The 18,967-nt window shown below is 41.6% G+C and overlaps 1 protein-coding gene across 1 annotated transcript; it reads left to right on the top strand.

The window, feature by feature from the left end:
* The first annotated feature begins 1,913 nt into the window (after positions 1-1,913).
* SPTSSA (serine palmitoyltransferase small subunit A) lies at positions 1,914-6,104 on the top strand. The gene is made up of 2 exons (XM_057364050.1): positions 1,914-2,089; positions 4,856-6,104. Exons 1-2 carry the CDS (start codon positions 1,987-1,989, stop codon positions 4,957-4,959), a joined length of 207 nt encoding a protein of 68 aa, XP_057220033.1. The 5' UTR covers positions 1,914-1,986; the 3' UTR covers positions 4,960-6,104.
* Positions 6,105-18,967: the final 12,863 nt, after the last annotated feature.

The following is an 18,967-nucleotide window of genomic DNA, read 5'->3' as shown; positions in this document are numbered from 1 at the left end:
TGGCCTCAATTTAGCTCTCTTCACTTTCCAGGTGAAACACAAAGGCTGTCTGTAGCGCCAGGTCAAGGATGTTTGCACTGACCTGCTGGAAACATGAGCGCGTGAGAATGTAGTTCAGGGGCTCAAGTGTCAATGCAGGTGGTATCAGGAGGAACAATTACATGATGACAGTCCCTAAGGAGGCATAGAATGGAGCTGGTGAAGGAGGGGAAACTATACAGAGGAATACTGTCCATTTCCATAGGGGAGTAACTAGCAAAAAACCTCATGAGTATGCACCATACCAAAAAGTATAAGGGGCCACCTCCTTGGTGGGTTAGGGCAGATGCAGATTTTCAAGCCAACATGCCTSTAGGCATTATTTTTCCTCTCATCACAGGTCCTTTCTTGCTGCTGCATTTTTCTTGCTTTTCCACTTGAATTGCAGAGCTTGTTAGGAAGCTCTGCAGATAGGAGCTGAGAGGACTGAGGACTCTTTGCTCCACGTTGATAATGTTCTTGYAGCTTTGAAGGGGAGTAATGATTTAGTTGTGCTGAATATCCCACTTGTCCTTGAACTTTGGACATGTTTATACAGAAAGGCGCCTTTCATTTTACTACCGTGTACTCAAGCAGCAACACCAAGACAGGACTCTTCCAGCAGCAACTGCAACAAGCAACAGCAGACTTGGATAGGGGCAACAGCTCCCATGGGCAGTTGTGTTGGGGTATTTACTGTGTGAATGCTCTCATTTCTCCTTGTGTTGAAATAATTCTGCATAGATAAAGGTGTCTAATTGTCTTCAGGGTGAATTAAACCCCATTTCAGATTCCTTTTTGCCATGCAAAAAGTACAGTCTTAAGTTTTCTTTACCAGCTGCTCTTTTCTTTTTCAGTTATCTCCTGGTCCTGTAGTTGTAATTTTGCAGCTGTATAAATAATGTATGTGTGCACTCTCCTGTGGTTTTATTTCTTTATTTTTCATTGTGTGAAACAGGTGAAGGTAGAGGAGGGGTGGCTACAAGGACAGAATCACAATGTTCAGCRACATAATTGCAAATTGATTTACTAAACAGAGTGAGTATAGTGGATCATTTCCAGTTTCTGATCTATGCTGTGCACACTTTGAATGTGTGGTCCAGACTGGTGGCCTGGCCTCAGTGCCYGGAGGTGGCAACACATGCTCTGCTGATTTAAGGTGCCTGATGATTGTGTATGTCTCCTTCCAGCARGCTTTCAAACGCGTGCCTTATAGAATAAACCGCCAAGGGCCTTGCTAATCACGAATTCCCACACCAGTCTCTGGGAACTTCTCTTAGGCCAATTAGCAGTCAGGGCAGGGCTGTCCCACACCCTCTGTTTTCTGGCTCCGGGTGCTGTAGGAAAGTGCAAAGCTGGGAACTGTTACAGTAAACAGTTGCCTTATCACCTCTTTGTTTTTTCTATTCAYATGGATTAATCTCGCCAGAGCTGGCCCGTCTTCAAAGCAGCATTTATCTGAGTCAGTTTTTTKGGGTGGGCTTTACCCTCTGACAGTGGAACGAAGCTGAAGACTCATGCAGACGATTTTAAACATGCCTTCTTTAGGCCCTGCCAAGCACAGCCTTCGGATCTTCCGTGATTCCCAGAACGTCAATTTAGATTAAAAACGATGAGAGAAAGTAGGTTGCAGCACCATCTCCTCGGTGTGACTCAGGCTGGGAGGTTACGAGGTTCAGGGTCAGCCGTGTAATTTAATGAGATCGGGCCCGATGTCGGMGTTCAGCGGGAAGGGCCGGCGAAGCTGAGCACGCCTCCGCCGTACCGCGCTGCCGCTCTCCCCGACTCCGGGAGCTCCACACTGCCGCCGCGCTCCGGCCCCACAGGCCCCAGCGCCTCCCTGCAGGCGGCCGCGGCCGGCGGGCACAGGCACAGGGCGGGGCCGGGGGAGGGCGGTCCCGGCTGCACCGCCCCCGTCTCCGGTCGGCCTGGGCCCGGTGCGGGGCCGCTGGCGGGCGGGGGAGCGCCATGGCGCTGGGCTCGGCGTGGAAGCAGATGTCGTGGCTGTACTACCAGTACCTGCTGGTCACCGCGCTCTACATGCTGGAGCCCTGGGAGCGTACCGTCTTCAGTATCCTTCTGCGGGCCGGGCCTGGCGGGGCGGAGGGGGTGTGTGTGCGGGGCCGGGGGCTGTCCCCCCTCCTGTCGCGCTGTGTCCGGCGCTGGCTTTGGGGCTGCCCTGAGGCCGCGGGCGGGTGTGGCGGCTCCGCCGGCCCTGCTCGGTGTTCGGGGGGCGCCCGGGCCGTGCTCATGCTGAGGGCGCTGCCGCCGGCGGGGCTGGCTGGGGCTGGCGGGGAGCGGGGCCGGGCCGGGCCGGGAGCAGAGCGGGGCTGAGGCGCCGGGCGCGGTCAGATCCCGCGGCGGGCAGAGGAGCGGCAGCCTCCGCTCGGGACCGAGGGTTGACCCTTCGTCGCTGGTGGGAGCTCAGCTCCTCACCCCCAAGCTAGCATGCTGCCCGAGCTGGGAATAATCGTCACTCAACTGTTCCGCATGCTATGGCCGAGCGTCTGGCGACCTAGTCCGTTTCTCCTCCGGCATAAGTTTATATCTCTAGAGTTACGGTAGTTCTCTCTTTTGCACGGAAATCCCGAGCTTTTTGTTAAGGCCAGGTGTCTTTAATGATTTCTTTTGTATTTTTGCCTAGAGGAAAGTAAATGTGCACGCTGCAGAACCTTGCAAGCGTAGGCTTTCATGCTGCTTTGTCACAAGGCTTTTATTGCATGGGTATTTAATCCTCGAGCTGGTAAATTTGCTCGGCTGTTTTGGAGTGGAAGAACTTCACAGGTGCTCATGTAAAGGCATCCGTATAAAGACTGTTTATAAGTTTCTTATTTACCTGGCCTTTTCATACAGGCAGTGCATTTTCTTAAGTATTGCTGTGGCATCACAAATATTCTTCTCTGAAGTGTGACTGCTTGGTCTTGACTTAAAATGATGTCTCAATATGAATGACCCTGAACCATCTCCAGTTAACGCTGAGAGGCAGAGAGACACATTAATTAAAACTAACAAAGAGAAGGCTATAAGCAGTAGCAAGAGGCTGCTTTTACTGACATTCTGCTCAGTTTTGTAAAGAAACATTTGTTATGGAAAAGTGGTTGTCCAAATAGCAGCAGTGTGATCAGTCAATTTATTTTTCCTGTGTCAAGTCAGTAGAAATGGAGACCGCTGGAAAAGAGAAGTAATAAGTTTTTGTAGACTTACTGTGCGTAATTGTTCAGGTAGGGGTTCTTCTGTTGTATTCTTTGCTAACATACCTTCTTCCTTTAATGCCATGCCTGTATTAGTGAGGAAACATAATTTTTGTTTTCCCTTCAGTCATATTACTCATCAGTATCTTTTTTCCTTTTTAACTTGTGCAAAATATTTAAGTAAATGAAAGTATGTGCATGTTTACTTTTATAAAATGCTCATATTGTAATTGCCACATAACATACAAATGTAATGATTGGCACAGGTATTGCCTGTGATCTCAGATCAGCAAAAAATGTTTTTTGTCCTCAAATGGGATGCTTTGGCTGTGGGTGGGCCACGTCTGCCAGGTGCAGTGCAGACACAGCAGCCTTGGGAACTAACGGTGTGTGGCTGTTCAGCATGGCTGCTGCCCATGCTCCAGCATCACAAGTGAGCACTGATACGGAAATGTGGATTTATGAGTTGACCTTCATTTTAGTATCTCTGACTGTATAATCTTCTGGGACTATAAATACACCAGGCAGCTCTAATAGGCACACCTCATACCTCTGCTCTGCTGTGGGCAAGTCGGTCATAGAGCGCTTGTTCCGCTTGTGCTGTGGTGGCTTGATTCCAGGAAAGCGCAGAGCACGCGCAGCTCCTCTGGTTTCACCTGTGGAAACTGAGTAGTGCTGTGGTGTTATCATGCTTGTTAATCTCCAGTGCATTTTATAGTGTTTCTGGCTAAGTTTACTGAATCTCTGCAGGTAGTTGGATGAAATCAACAGTTTTTTATTCGTTTTGAGTACTTTGAAATTTCTGAAACCTTAGGCTTTCTGAAACAATAATCTTTCAGTAGTCTGATGCCAGAATTTGTTTAGATAAAGCTTCAAGAGCCCTCGGGCTTGATAAAAGAACAGTTGTACATGTATCTTATAAGCTATTGTCTCAGTTCTCTAAGTTTTACAGAAGTTCCTGTTAGAGTTCAACTAATAAAGCGGTCATCTGAAGATTTTTTGGCTGATAGCTTCATGTGAAGTTTGTTTTGCAGTGCAATCTGCATAGTAAAGTATTAATAAATGTGTTTATTTAAGCACACACCTTAACTCAAAGGCTATGCTGATGCTCTGAGGCTTTGTGAGTGAAATAGTTAGAAAACATCTAATGCTATCTGCTTAAAAAGGGGGTCATCCACAAATAAGAATGTATTATTCAATAAAGCTACTCATGGTATTCAATAAAGCTACTCATATTGTAGTTTTGTTTTATTTTGGATTTTTGTGGTGGTTGACATGTTTCGGCTTGGCTGAATGGGGCTGGCTTCTGCAAGACTTGCCTCAACATCTAAAAAGATGAAAGTGAAAACATGTTTTCTCAGTGTCCATTTTCTGTTCTCCATCACACTTCGTGTTCTGGCCTGTCCTGTGGTGTCAGTGACAAGACAGTGGATAGCTTGTAAGGCATCCTTTGCAATCCAGCTGATTGCTTCTTCTGGTTTTCAGTGTTAAGTAGGTTTTGCCTCTGGCTGTAATTGCTGAATGGAGTTGATCTTGTTGGTTTTAGAAATGTAGTGTTATAGTAACCACTAAAGTTCTAATGCTATAGTTTGTGACATCTTGTGCAGTTTCTGTTTCAAGTGCTTTTTTCCTCAACTGTGATTCAGATTCCATGTTAGTTTCCATTGTTGGAATGGCACTGTACACAGGCTATGTGTTCATGCCTCAGCACATCATGGCAATATTGCACTACTTTGAAATTGTGCAGTGATGAAGAACGTGTTTTCAAGAAGTAACTGGGCTTTGAAATCTGGTCTACAAAGAAGAACGAACCTCTTAGTTTTAACAAGATTTCTACCGATGTCTGAAAGACACGATTATGACTCTGAAGACTAGGAAAAGTGCTATGTAGAGCAGGGACGTGAGGTGTCCCCTATGTTGTGTTCATTCCTTTTAATTTTACAGGATATGCCCTTGTATAGTAGTTTTGTCTACTTTAACATTGTGATTGTACTTTGATATGAGTATTTTCTTAACTTTGTGACCGTTTCAATATTGCACTGTGAAAGCTTTTCTTAATTGTAATTTTGAGTAAATCTTAATTGCCTTCTATTTTTAATCAGAAAGTCATCTTATTAAATGGGGCTTAAAGCTTTTGCTATTGTATGGTATGTATTTGCCTGGATATTTCTATTAATGCGTTTTGTAAGGAAATACATCTAGATTCATATTAGAGACGTGGATATATTCGTCTAATGCTATTTACAAAAGTTAGTTTGTATGACTGAACTCAGGTGTACTGTTTGCTGTCCAAACTTTGTTCAACAGTATATTTGTGCATATCACCTAAATTTGGAGTTAGCAATTATTTCAAGTTTCTGTATTCTACCTGTTGGAGGGTGGGGGAGATGAGGCATTGAAGCAGACTGAAACTGCATTTGTTGTGTTTGAAGTAGTGCTGTGGTTCTGGGCTCTATCTGGTGGCGGGGGGGAAATGGACTTTTCTTTACTGACATTGCCCCACATAAGGCTTTGGGATAGCACTTTAAATCAACCCTGTTTTTCTAGCTGCCGATTCAATTGTACTTTTACAGGATGCTTTATTATGTTCCAATGGCTACGGTTTCTGCTGATTTTCACTCAACAGTGTAACTATGTCTAGGTTTTCAAGGGGTTTTCTATTGCTGCTAGTGTTCCAAACATGTTTTCGCTACAAACGACCAAAACATAGGGGTTTCAATGGACTTGAGTTACAACTACAGCAATAAGTAGCTGAATACTTGGCTGAAGTCCTGTCTTTTTTTTAATAGGGATTTTTTTCAGTTTTGTATTCTGAAATGTAAGATGGTGACAACTTTCCTAAGTGGACAATTTTTTTTGTTGTTGTTGTTTAAAAAATAAAAGTTTAAAAGCAGAGCTTTGATGCAAAACTTTCTCGGAGAAATTAATGTGTTTCTGAGTGCTGCTTGCTTTTCTCAGAACTTTCCAAAAGTGATACTTGACCAAAGAACTGTGATTTTAATGGCCCAGTAATAATTGGTACTGTAATTATGTAATTAGTAATTATGTCTTTTATGCACATCTGTTGACATCCAAAATTGTAGATGTACAGTATCGATAGAGATACTGTCTTCTAGATTTATTTAATTTTCTCAGAGGTGTACTGGTGAGAAGAGAGTGTTCTCCCCTGTGTTAAAAAACTTCATGAGTATTTGATTAAAAACTCTGTTGTTATTTTGAGAACTATAAACAGTGAGCCTTAAACTTCCTTGATGAACCTGAGCTTTACTGAAGTTGGTAGGAGTCTCTCTCTAATTCAGTGTTTTCGCTTATTAATAATTGCCCGACAAAACATGGGTAGGTTTTTGGCATCATGTTTTTTGTTATTTTTTGTGATGTATTTTATGTGGTTTTATTTAAATGTATCCAGAGTTGTATGTAAGCATTTAAGTGTATATATGGAGATAGTATAAGTTAACGTACTCTTTTTGAAGTAACATAGCATAAATCCAGTCTCTCCGTGGATTAAATCAACACTTGATTGTGATCTTTCTTTGCAAACTACTACCATGACTGATGACCTCTTTCTCAGCAGTAGATAAGTTATTTGTATGAAAGTGAGAAAATCTCTTCTGTGTGGTGGCACTAAAAATAAGCATCATTTTTAATTATGAAAGGTTTTTTTAAAAGGGCTTTGATATACTGTCTTTTATTAGCTGTCTGCTTTTTGTTGAGAAAAAACAGAATTTCCAGTTATTTGCATTATGTTGGCTTGATTGATACCATACTTGAATTCAATTTTCTAATTTGAGTACAATCTTTTTCAGTATTTCTTTACAGTATTTCTTTTAGTATAGATCAAGAATTTTATAGTCTTGGACAGTTCCTTTTAGATTCTGAATACTTTGTTAAAGATGGAGTAATTTCATTAATAAAATACGATGTGTTACTAAAGTTTAAATTTCTAGAAGAAAGTTTTTGCACTGTGTCCTTTTGGTAAGGTTGTGACGAGATGGTTCAAGTGATAATTACAAAGTAGAGGTCACTTTCTTTAAAGTAAGGGTATTGGTAAGGATTTAATTAATCATTACATTTGGATAATAGTAAGTAAATCATAAGACTACCAAGTTTTCCCACTGCAGTCTGCCTTACTGTCATATTCGTTGGGGGAATCATAACTTCTGTGATAGAACTGTAAGCTCTTTTTGTGCAAGCTGGAGGTCAAAGGCAGTGTAAATATCATTTGGAGGCAACTGGTCAATTATGCTTTTTTCAAACATGTTGATAACAATTGAGACATTAGTAATATAGATAAAATTGGGGTAAAAATTGGTGAGAAATGAGAAAAAGAATTAATTACCTGACAGACCTGCTAGTGACTGTATGTCAATCTTATAATACTAATAGCTCTTAGGGTTTAGATGGTATCATTAGAAATAAGCCTTTAAAAATGCATTAGGTGTGTCATATAAAAGAAGTGATAATTCCAGTTCCTGAGGCAGGCAGACGGAGCTGGGCTGACTCGCTGTGCTGGAGGCCCTGGGGCTCCCAGAGCTGGCTCTGCACAGGCTTCTTGGCTGCCTCCAGAGCTGGGTACTTTAGAATTGTTTATTACAAACCTTTGCAGAAAGACCTGCTGTGACCAAAGCAGACATTGATTGTATTGCAGGACATCAGGCTGGAGCCACAAACAGGCCAGGAGCTGTGTAGTGTATGTATGGATTGAATCAGTTATATAATTTAATATATGTATATACACACTGTTTGTCTAATGTGTAGATATATATACACCTACATATATATATTTATATAAATACTTTTATTTCTTGTCAAAAATTATTACATAGCAATTGGTTTGGGCCAATTGGCTGTGAGGTTTCTCTATTTTTTCTGGTTTCTTAGCAGCCCTATGAAGGAAAACACCAGAGAATCTTACAGTGAGGTGTTCTTGACAAATTTTTGTAAGAAATATATTTGTACATCCGTCAATATTAAAAAGAAATAGGTGTGAAAGGAGCATAGCACTGTAAAGGATAATCTTATGTGACAGATGGGCATTGTGTTGCTGCAGATGGGTGCAACTGATATGGTGTGAAGCACTGCCCTGTTCCACTCAGGTGCAGAAATGGAGTACACATTACGAATGCTGAAAGATGGGTACTGTTGATTAACAACAAATAAAAGTCATATTGAGGTAAAGAGACACAACTTGAAGCAACTGGGTACCAATCTTGGGGCAGTGTGCAAGCTGTGGAGAGATCAGCCATCCTCTAAAACATCAGAGCAGTGGACTCTGGAATTGCCACCCCAGTGAAGGTTTGCAGTGCCAGAGGTTCTTTTCACCTGCTTGTTTGCTGATGTTTTCTAAAACTGCTATCATAGGAAGACAGTTTTTCCCTTCTTGCTGACATATTATCCTGATAGCAGTGATGCTTTTGTCCCAGACTAAAGGAACCCAAAACCTTCATGCATTGTTTCTCTGTTAGATCTACTAAACAGCCTTAGAACAGTAGTCATCGCTGAGCACAATAGCTGCTTTTCTGCCTTCTGTTTGTGTAGTGATGGTTTTATAAGAAAATCTGACATCATAGTCCAGAGCTGGATCTGCACTCTGCTTCTAATGGGGAGAGATGAAACTGTAGGTCTAACATAGTTCCCACTGTGGGATTTGGGCAGAAACTCCTCTGCTTTTCATAACCTTCAGTGCATTGCCACAAGCTCCTCAGTCCTCCGTCCTAACCGCATTGCATGATTGAATACTAAGAAGTTATGAAGAACTCTCCCTGAGAGTTCAACTGGATGAGAGTTGAACAGGCCTTGATGGAAACCTGAGTCAAACACTGATCCAATTTCTAAAGTAAAATATGTATCACATAGTTGGAACTAATAGGTGATCAACACTTTGCAAATCATCTCTGATGGATCTGTTTTTTATTTATGCCTTCATCTGCAGGTGGAATTGTCTTGGCATGTCTTGCATTTTGTGTTCCCTGCAATTTGAGATGGACGCCATATCTCAGGCCCGGATTTCACAATGACAAGAAGACACACTGCATAATCCCCAAAAGAACTTTTTGGGGAAAAAAAATTGTCAAATCAATGATTGATACTGTTTGTCTTTTCTGTGAAATATGTTTGTGTCTACTGAGGCAGAAAACTTAAGTAGTTATGATCACATTGGAATTTAAATCAAAAATCTTCTGCCCAAGGTTTATGTTCCTTTCCTGCTCCTGTAATGATTGGTTGTTGTCCTCTCTTCCTTCAAAATGTTCTTCCTGCACATACTTCAAAAAGGAAGACATGAATGCTTTAGAACACATTGTTCTGTGTTGCTATTTAATACACACTGGTAAGGTTATGAAATTCTGGAAGATTTCTTTGAATAATATTCTTGCTGGAATAATAGGGTTATCCCATCAGATCATCTGAGGAGTCATCCAAAGGTATGCATGCTCTGAATTTTAATACCTAGTTAATATTGAGGTGCCACATTACTGACAGCTCATTATTTTGTTAATGTCATGTTACCAGCTCAAAGTAAGCATTTTTGTGAGAAAGCCTCCTGTGCCACATCCCAGGATCCAAGAATTTTATATACTTATTTTAATCAGAATTAGCAAATAGTTCCCAAACTCAGTGTGGAGTGAGTGGGTGATTATAGGAAGCGGGGTTGTTAGACTTCATGTCTCTATGTTCTGTTGTTACACTTGTTTCAAAAAAGATCTTCCAAACCCCTTCTGTGTTGTAGAGTATTTCAGCAGAGTGGACAAAAAAGTAGTGCTCAGCTCAGAGTGACTGAGGATAAAATGTGCAGTCTGTTTGTCTTAGACCACGAAGAGGGACCATTGAACTCGGGTTTGTAATCAATTGGAAAGGTGAACTTCAGTGCTAAGGGATCAAGGGGCTAAGTGTACCCAGAGAATAAGAGAACTTCTGCAGATGTGAAGTTTTCTGGGTCAGGACACAGCTGCAGGGCCTGTCTGCACAATGTGACAGTGCCTAATGCTGAGATCAGAAGTACCCTGCAGAAGAACTTGTGCCCCTTCTCTGCATTTCCTTGGTAAGAGAGTTATATTAAGCCAGGCTTGCATTGAAAACATTTCAGGTGTTTCTGAGGAATCATGACCAAGTTGAAGTAAAGCATGCCAGCTCTGTTCTCTGGTTTGTGCTACATGGTGTGGGATGGACAGCCTTTAGACATCTGCATGACATGCTGGGTTTCCATACTGCTTCTGCTCAATGTCATGTGAATGTGTCCAGGCTAGGTATCCCTTGACCACACTGTGTGTTTGGCCTCAAGTACATTAGCTGCCAGTGTTTCTTTACATTTGATTGAAAATTTCACCCTGGGAATGAGAGAGATTTTTCCATTGACAACTCAGTTGATATACCTCAGGGCACCTTCACCTGATCCCTTCAATTCCCCTGGCAACAACTCTAAATTCAGTGACGTGTTTTGAATGACAGCACTCAAGGAATTCAAGCTCACCTCTGCAGTGGAGTGAAGCTTGTGAAAACAGTCCCTGCTCTCCATTTAATTAGCCTATTTGTCATACCATCTTGATGTACTGGTATAACAAGCCAGGATGTCAAGTGGATTACAAACATCAAACAACTGCTGTGCTTCTAAATGAGCTGTAAGTTTAAGGTTTCTAGTCAAAACAATCTTCTCCCAAAGCCATCAGCAAATGACAACACTGCAAGAATTACTCTTTTAACAGGGATGCTGTCAGTGAGCTGTGGAATTTACTCTTGTGAAAAGGAAATGGCACCTGTTGGTCTGCAAGTGGCCAATTCCCCAGCTGTTCCCAGCTGTGTGCTTTTGCAGAGCTCTGTTCCAGTCAGAGMTTCATTTTGGGGACTGCTAGCACAGCAAAATGCATTGCATGGTTTTGAAGAGAAGGGAGTCTATTTTCATGATCAGTGGGGTCTTCTGTAGTTTTGGAAGTTAAAAAGTGGTCTGATCGTTCTTGTCCTTACACATCTTTTCAGGATGCTTTTCGTATGTGTCATATGCTTGTACAAATAGAAACAAACCAGGTAATCTCTTGTGGGGTGGGACTACTACCCTTCCAGTTATGATTTTTTTTTATTTCTAACCAATTCCAATTCTGCTTTTCCAGAAGCCTGTTGTTACCTGTYCTGTCTGTCATATGCAATATGAGTGATTATTCTTTTACAGCAAGTTTTTATATATTTCAGTGCTGGAGGGAGGAGGCAGGGAATTAATARCCTTCCATAAGATAAATTGCCTCAAGTGTTTTCTGAAACTGGATGTTACCTCATCCAAGGCCTTATCAGTGTCAACTAAAGTAGACAAATTGGATCCTGACAAACACATGAAATAATCCTGTTCATACATCCCTATCCAAAGTTTACCTTTTCACATGGCATTATATTGACTTGCCTTTTGCTTGGTATCTGCTGCCTTCCTCTCATTTTAGGACCTGTTACCTTGCCAGCCATTTCTGGTCCCAAAGTCATTAATTTGGGTGTTACTATGAAAATACAATGTTTGATATAAATTCCTGCTTGGTTTATGTCYTTTTTCCTTTTCCTGACTGCTTTCCAGTTTGTTTATGTTAAATTCTGTTTGCTGTCCAGTATGCTTGTAGTTTTTTCTACTTTCTCATGTGCAGATTTAATAAAGTTGTTCATTCCATTGTCCAGATCATTAGTGAAAGCATTGAATGAAGYTGAAGTGGTGCAGTTATCCACAAAATACCCACCTCAATGCATCTTTTTGTTTGAAAGGGAACCYCTTAGGAATAGCGTCTCATGACTTTTGGAGCCTTCCTATGGTGGTTTGATCTAATCTTTGCTTCTGYAGCTTACAAGTTTGTCATATTGGGTAAAGTCAAAGGACTTTTCTGAAATTGAGTTTTGACATTGATTTCTTCCTTGTCCACAAGGCCTGTTGGCCTGTTGTAGAAGGAAATTAGATAGGTTTGGTATGATTTGTTCCTTACCTTTCACCTGCTTCAGTACCTTTGGTGGTTTTACAGATCATATGATTTATTCTAGTAGTTTTCTGGTAATTGAACATGACAGATTTTCAATTTTCAGCTCCTCTTTTTTTCTCTCCTTGTTACAGGTATTTATTGTAGATCTTCTGCCTTCTAGAAATTGCCTATGAGTTCCTCATGATGACCACTAACACTTCCTCTGGGTTTGGGATTCTTTGTGTTGCGTTTTTTTTTTTTTTAAATTTTGATTATCCTAGAACAGACAACATCATGCTCTAACAATATGAAAAACGATGGCCAAGTTACCATAACCTATTGTTCTTATTGAGGATTTTAGGTTACAATTTCAAGCAATCTGTGAATCTTCTTTTATTTAATTATTTTAAAGTATTTTTCTTGGAAATACTTAAGTAACAGTGCCATATGAAATCTTTTACCCTTTTTGGTTTTGATATGAATTGCATTAACCATTGGCATACTGCTGATGTTTCCAGTGAAGACTCCTGTGTGATGACATTAAGTGTTACGAACTTGTGCCATTTTTTAATATTTTTCTTTTCTGAATTATTAAGCTAAATTTCCTATTCTTCTAGCTGTTGAAGTGTGTGTGTTAATTTTGCTTCTTGGTTGTGTCTCACTCTGTGTTACCATTCCTCATTCTGTCTCTAGGMACTCCTACTATTTTTTTTACGTTCATCTTTAATAGTAAGACCTAGATTGTTTTCTGTATATTTCCCTGTTTTTGTCTGAGGCAAATAAAGACCTTTTGYGTAATTTCTTTGGGGAACTGGCAYCCTAATTCCTCCTTAATTTTTTTTTATTTCCTAAATACAGAATATGAGTTTATAACAGGCATTTTTCTTTAAATTTACCTTGTTTGGAAGGTATTTTTCCTAATTCCTTTTACTCAGCCTTCCAAAGGATCAGTCAGTATATCATTCCTTTGTTGCTGTCACCTTTGCTTTCCCAGGTGATCCCTCCGTACATGTTAGCACCAAATCTATCAAGGCTTCCTCATGTTTCTGTACCTTCCRTGTCAGAAAGAATTTTTGTTATCACCATCCACAGAGCTATGTCCTGCTGTGCTCCCCTCCCACGTTGATACGGCTGGTTCTCCAGTCTCTTAAAATGAAGAGCAGAGCCTTGTCTCCTGAGGCTGRGAAAATCATCAGATTGTCATCAAAACTCGAAAAGCCAACAAATCCCACAGAAATGCTGGGTGGTTTTGCGAGGCTTAATGCTGAAAATCCCGCCCCTTTTGGTGACTTAGAGGAAACTGAGTAGGGTCAGAGAACGAAGTACTGTCGAATATACAGATCATAGCAGCAGATAATAACTTAGTGACTCTTCTTGTTCTTTAGATTTGGTTTATATTCTTGCTAGGGAAAACATGTAGTTTGTTGTGAAGCTGTGCTGGAAGCAGTAGGAGTACAGCCCATCACTCGGGGTGCTTCTGGGAAAGGRTGGAGCCGCTGCCTCCCTCGGCTGCCGTGCGTGTGCTCGGTCGCGGCTGCAGCAGTGCCGTGCCTTGGCTCAGCTGGGCTCTGCCCTGCGCCTCTGCCCGCCCCACTCTGCCCGCCCCACGCCTTCATGGCGATGGCCAACAAGCTGCGACTGGGAGATGGGCCTCTGTTGTCCGGAGCCAATGCTTTTTTTTTTTTTTTTTCTTCCCTGCTCAGTTTCCTATCTGTGCTCAGATAGAGCAGGGCTTAGGTAACTGCTGCTAGAGTAGCAATTAGCTTGGCTGAAAGGCCGAGGAATCCCAGCCCTGTTCAAGTCAGTGGGATTGGTATCAGTGATGTGCCTAGTGCCAGGGTTTCACCTCAGTGAATTTGGACTGTTTGGAGATACCGTGCTATCTTGCTGTATTGCATGCTGAGTGCAATGTATTTAGCACTTATTTATTCTCCCTTTATAAGTGCTTACTTAAAATTCAAACCTTAAACCAACTAAATCCGTTGTTGTGAAGCGAAATATTTGTGAGAAATAAGTGAAAGTCTATTCTCAACGCATTAACACTTGTATGTTCCTTGCATTCAGTGTCAATGCTTCTGTAGAGTGAAGGTAGTGCTGGTGAAGGGTGCCCATTTGAAGGCTTTAAAGCTGGAGATCTCTATCCTTAGAGCAAATCAGCTAGGAACTTCTAATGCCAAATCCTTGGCTGAGCAGCGCAAGGCTGAGAACTTCAGATCGCCTGAGCTGACTATAGCACAGCAAATAGTTCAGTCTGTGGGAGCACAGAGCAGTTCCATGAGATTTTTTTTACCTTATTTCTTATTTATGGCAGTTAGGTACATTGAACTTCAGTGAAGAATAAAATTAAAATACATTTTCTGATGAGAGTCCATTTTCTATACTTCATGAACAGTACAGCTCTGTCAAACTGCCTAAAAAGCTTCTCGCAATTTAAGCTGCACTATAGTCTGTGCTTAGGAAGTTGAGGAAAAGGCTTCTTGCCTTCCCTCAAAAGGCATTCAAGCAGGGCTTAATTCCATAAGCTTTGTGATACTGTTTCAGATCTTTCARAGCCGTATGAAACACCACCTTATCCTTACTTAATGCCTCGCCCTTGCTTAATTTGGGCATTTGTTGCACGGCCACCTCCGTGCTGCACCCCCGGTGATAGTGCAGCCCCAGTGGGAGGGGTGGGACCGGGGCGTGCCCTAGAAAACTGCGGACAAAGATTCCTACTGCTCATCTTCTGCAGATCGATTGCCACTGGTTTTAACAGAGCTTGGCAACAGATGAGGGACTGGAAGGTAATCAGGGTTAACTGAGAAGAAAAAAGATCAGATTTTTAATTCCTTCAGACTTGTAGTGGTGCTAAACACAATCTCTTTTGTTGTAATGAAGGGCCAAAAATTGAGTAATCCAATCACATAATTCCATACCGTTATCCCTGCTTTTAGTAGGGTGATAGGATGATTCAATGCTGACTTGAAGTATGGGCCTTTTTATATGATACAATATTGAAAAACTGGTGATAATCTGAAAGATGGGATTGCCTTTGCAATTGAATGTTTCTGCCTTTCTGAATGGACAGTAACCCTGGAAATCTGTGTTTCAAAATTTTGGTCATTAAACACTGTTTTCATTATGAAGCAATAGATTGATAATTGATTATCTGGATCTGAAGTCAACAGTTCCTGTTCACAAAGTGTTTCTGAAGGGAGATGGAGCCTTCCAGAAGRCATTACTGACACCTTTTTCCTAAAAGCCCTTTCTGAAGGCTGTGACTAATAGGACACTGAGGAAGTTGGTTGACAGGGTGTGCTGAGTTAGAGCCAACCCTGTGCTGGCCATTTTGTGCTACAGCATTTGTGGATACCCACAGTGGTGTGATTTGCTTTGGGGACAGAGTGGACTGACTTTCTGTTTTATATTGACTTATCCCTGAGTCTGTGTCTATTTTAATTACCATTTTACTATGGTAATTAATTTTTGCATTCTGTGAGCATATTTGTGCTATATCCTACCATACACACATTTGCTGCTACACTCTGGCTGTCTTAGGTCTCTTCTTATGTACAAGAAGCTGAAATAAGCCTTTCTCTACAGTATCTTCTCAGTTAGCCACCACCACCTTGCTGTYCCTGGCCAGCCTCAACTCCTGTTTTGTTTTCTAGAACTGGCTTCAGAGGATCTTTGGGGACTGGGAAGGATGGGATTGGTGGTTGTGCCAGCACTGCAGGTCAGAACTGATGGCCTCAGAGCCAGACTTGAAACTTGTAAGGGTAGGAGGTGTGCTGCATAACAGGATGGTGGTTTAGGTGTCTTTTTATTATGGATCTAAGTATTTGTGATCAAGCCTGGGCAAGAAGGCAGTAACAAGAGCCTAGGTAATGAAACAAAAGTGTGGAAGTGCCTGACATTGCTTGGTAAGGAGTGCTGAGGTGAAGAGTAAATATCCTGGCTTCTGGACTGTGAGTGCAGGCAGATGGCATTTGTGCACTGTCTTTACTTATGGTTTTATCACAGCCAGTGCCACTTCAGCAGGAGAACATGGAGCCAAGTGAAAGACTGCCCTGAGGATGGTGGAGCTGAGYGGGGGTGGCCTGTGCCCACCAATGCACTCAGCTTTTGAGCAGTGGCAGAAACATGCTCCACGTGTGCTTTCTTCCTGTGATGCAGAGACCAGAAAGTTATGATTTCTTTATGGTTTGTTGGCTTAATGAAAGCTTTGATAATCTGGTCTTTTTTGATCTCCACTTAAAGCTGACACTCAGTAGTTACTGGTTTGAAAAGAGTATATGCATTGAAAAATATGTTACAGGGACACGAACCTGTACTTYTAGGTGGTTTATGTTTCAAGTCAAATCTGGACATAGCTGCAGTGCTTAAAGGGTAGGTCTAAAGCTAATTTAAAGATGGTATTCTTCACATCTCTCTCCTCTTCTTGACCTGCCATGCTGTAAAAGGGAGACATAAAAATGACTTTGCCTGGGTGCAGGGTACAGAAGAAAAATACTCTGATCTCATCGCCGTCTCCATTTTGCAAATACATCCAGAGCACAGCAGTGACAAACCCTTATTTATCCAGTTCCTAATTTCCCTTTGAAATGTGTTGCATGCTGAAGTTTATCTGGAGTCTCCAATGCCTCATTTTAGGTCCAAACACATATTAATTAGAGACATTAAGCTCTCTGCTGCTCCTAAGCTTTTCATGCATCACAGCTGGAGTTTGTTTGTATTGCAGCTCAGTGCCAAACAAGGCACACCCACGAGCAGGCTCTGCACACAGTCAAAATCTTTAATAAACAAAGTGAGGTTAAGTCCATTCTTTATCAAAAAAAAAGAAAAGAAGAAGGAGTGAGGAAGTCTTTTCAGTCTTGAAATCCTGCAGGATTTCTTTTTTTTTGGTTGGGTTTTTTTTGTGGTTGTTTTAAATTCAATGATATTTTCGAGCTGTAATTCTTAGTTTCATGAAGATGAAAGTTGAAAAGATTGCTTTTTTCTGTTGTTCTCCTGCTTTTGTTCTGCTGTTGGCCATCTTTCCCCTCTTTGCTCACTCTTTTTACTTTCAGTTTCCATACAATTTTAAATTTATGCTCTTCCTAGTTGTACTGAAAGTCTGTTTCCTGATTCATCCCATTTTCTAAGTCTTTGGTTGGTAACAATTTTCCTTGTTTTAAGGCGACTGAGGCAAGGATAGTAATACTTTAGGTTACAGATAATATCGTCTTCATAGTATTACCCTACTGTCCTGGTTTTATTTGGTCTGATTTTCAGCATACTCCTTGACAAATAAAGTCCAGGACTTCTAACTTTCTCAACATTTAGATTTAAACATTTAGTGTTGTATTTGTTTGCTGAAGTTCTTTTCATACAGTAAGCTGTAGATATTTTGGTTAGAAAAGAACTGTGGAGTGCTGGTTACAGATTGTCTAGGAGCTCCCCTGGTGAGCCAGAGTCCATATGTTGTTTTGGCTTGGTCTGCCATCAGATTACTCCTGATTATTATTTAGTGTCTTCTCCCAGCCACAGTTTCTGGATAGAGATCTAATTATTAATAATTTATATTATTACTTATAATTGTAAGAGGAATATGAATGAATAATTGGGAATTGTCAGGGAAGGCTTGTACAACCAGGTGTCTGACTATTTTTATCAGGAGTTTGGTGTGGGGAAGGAACACCTGTAGTTTTCAAAAATCCATATAAATCTTAGCTCCCTGGTGAAATGTGGYGGAAGGAGATGGTTTTACTGTGCCAGCTACATTTGCTGGCCACCAGCAGTGCAGGTCTGGCCCAGGTCTGCTCCTGCCATACCTCTAATTGCACTGTGGTTTTCTGTCTAATCTAGAAAGTATTTTACCTGACTGCTTGATCTTAAGTGTTTCAGCTACTCTTGGGCAATACGCCCACGTTATTTATTGCAGAGGGACCGGAGTGTGACACTGTTCCACCCTGTGCTTTCGGTGCTGAGGTGACCTTGAGCAGACAGGCTGGTGCAGTCCCCTTTACTTACATTTCTTCAGGCAGTGTAATGATCGGCTTGCTAAGGATCAAAACCAGTTAATCTGGTGTAAGGGGGTAGCAGATCTCACATCTCGCATGTTTGTGGGTTTTTAAGTCAGTAAGATGTTTGTTTTGATGAACAGACAAAGAAAAAAAAGCAAGGCAATGTTAGGATAGGAAAATCTGAGTTCCACACTAAAAATTATGCTGGACATGGCCTTGCTCATGTCCCATCCAAGTGCAGGACCAGTTGTGCAGATCAGCTGCATCTGCTTTGTTGAACTAGATTGGTGCCTGTCTAACCTAAGACATTACCAGAGCTGGTGATTTCCTAATATCCCTGCTCTGTCTATTCCTCTGCATAGGGAAATATGCATTTATTAAATTAATTAGTGCTTATTGATTAATAACCTTCGTGACTCCTGTCACCTTCTCTTGGATTTTGTGATGGACATGGAGAAGGTAACAGATGTGGGTGGTGCCATGCCTGGGCAGTGCTTTCCTGTTGTTGGTGCACCCTGCAATCCTCAGGTGCAGGTGGCCTGACAGTGGTGCTCACAGCTCTTTGCACTGTGGAGAGAGGTTGAATGTGCCCTGGCCTATAATTTTAGATATTTACTGCTCTCTGACCTTAATATTGAGTTATGGTCAGCCCTGTAATGATGAACCTCGCAGCCTGTCATGGGGTTTATGTTCTGGAGACAGAYAGACAACATGTGCAAACACTTGTTCCTTGTCAGCATAATAGCAATAATGGGTTTACAGTGTCAGCAATGCTAATTGAAATTAAAACAAAGCCAGGTGTATAAAATACAATGCAATAATCTACAGCTAATTAAGCTTCATTGTAAACTGA

Source organism: Malurus melanocephalus, unplaced genomic scaffold, assembly GCF_030028575.1.
Source record: "Malurus melanocephalus ecotype Western Australia unplaced genomic scaffold, MMel_1.1 scaffold_0, whole genome shotgun sequence".
NCBI lineage: Eukaryota > Metazoa > Chordata > Aves > Passeriformes > Maluridae > Malurus > Malurus melanocephalus.
Note: the sequence above shows the minus strand (reverse complement) of the source record. Positions and strands in the feature narration are given on the sequence as shown.

Coding starts and splice junctions, on each gene's coding strand:
- SPTSSA (XM_057364050.1), top strand. CDS start 1,987: ATGGCGCTGGGCTCGGCGTGGAAGCAGATGTCGTGGCTGTACTACCAG. Junction 2,090..4,855: donor CTGGGAGCGTACCGTCTTCA/GTATCCTTCTGC, acceptor ACTGTGATTCAG/ATTCCATGTTAGTTTCCATT.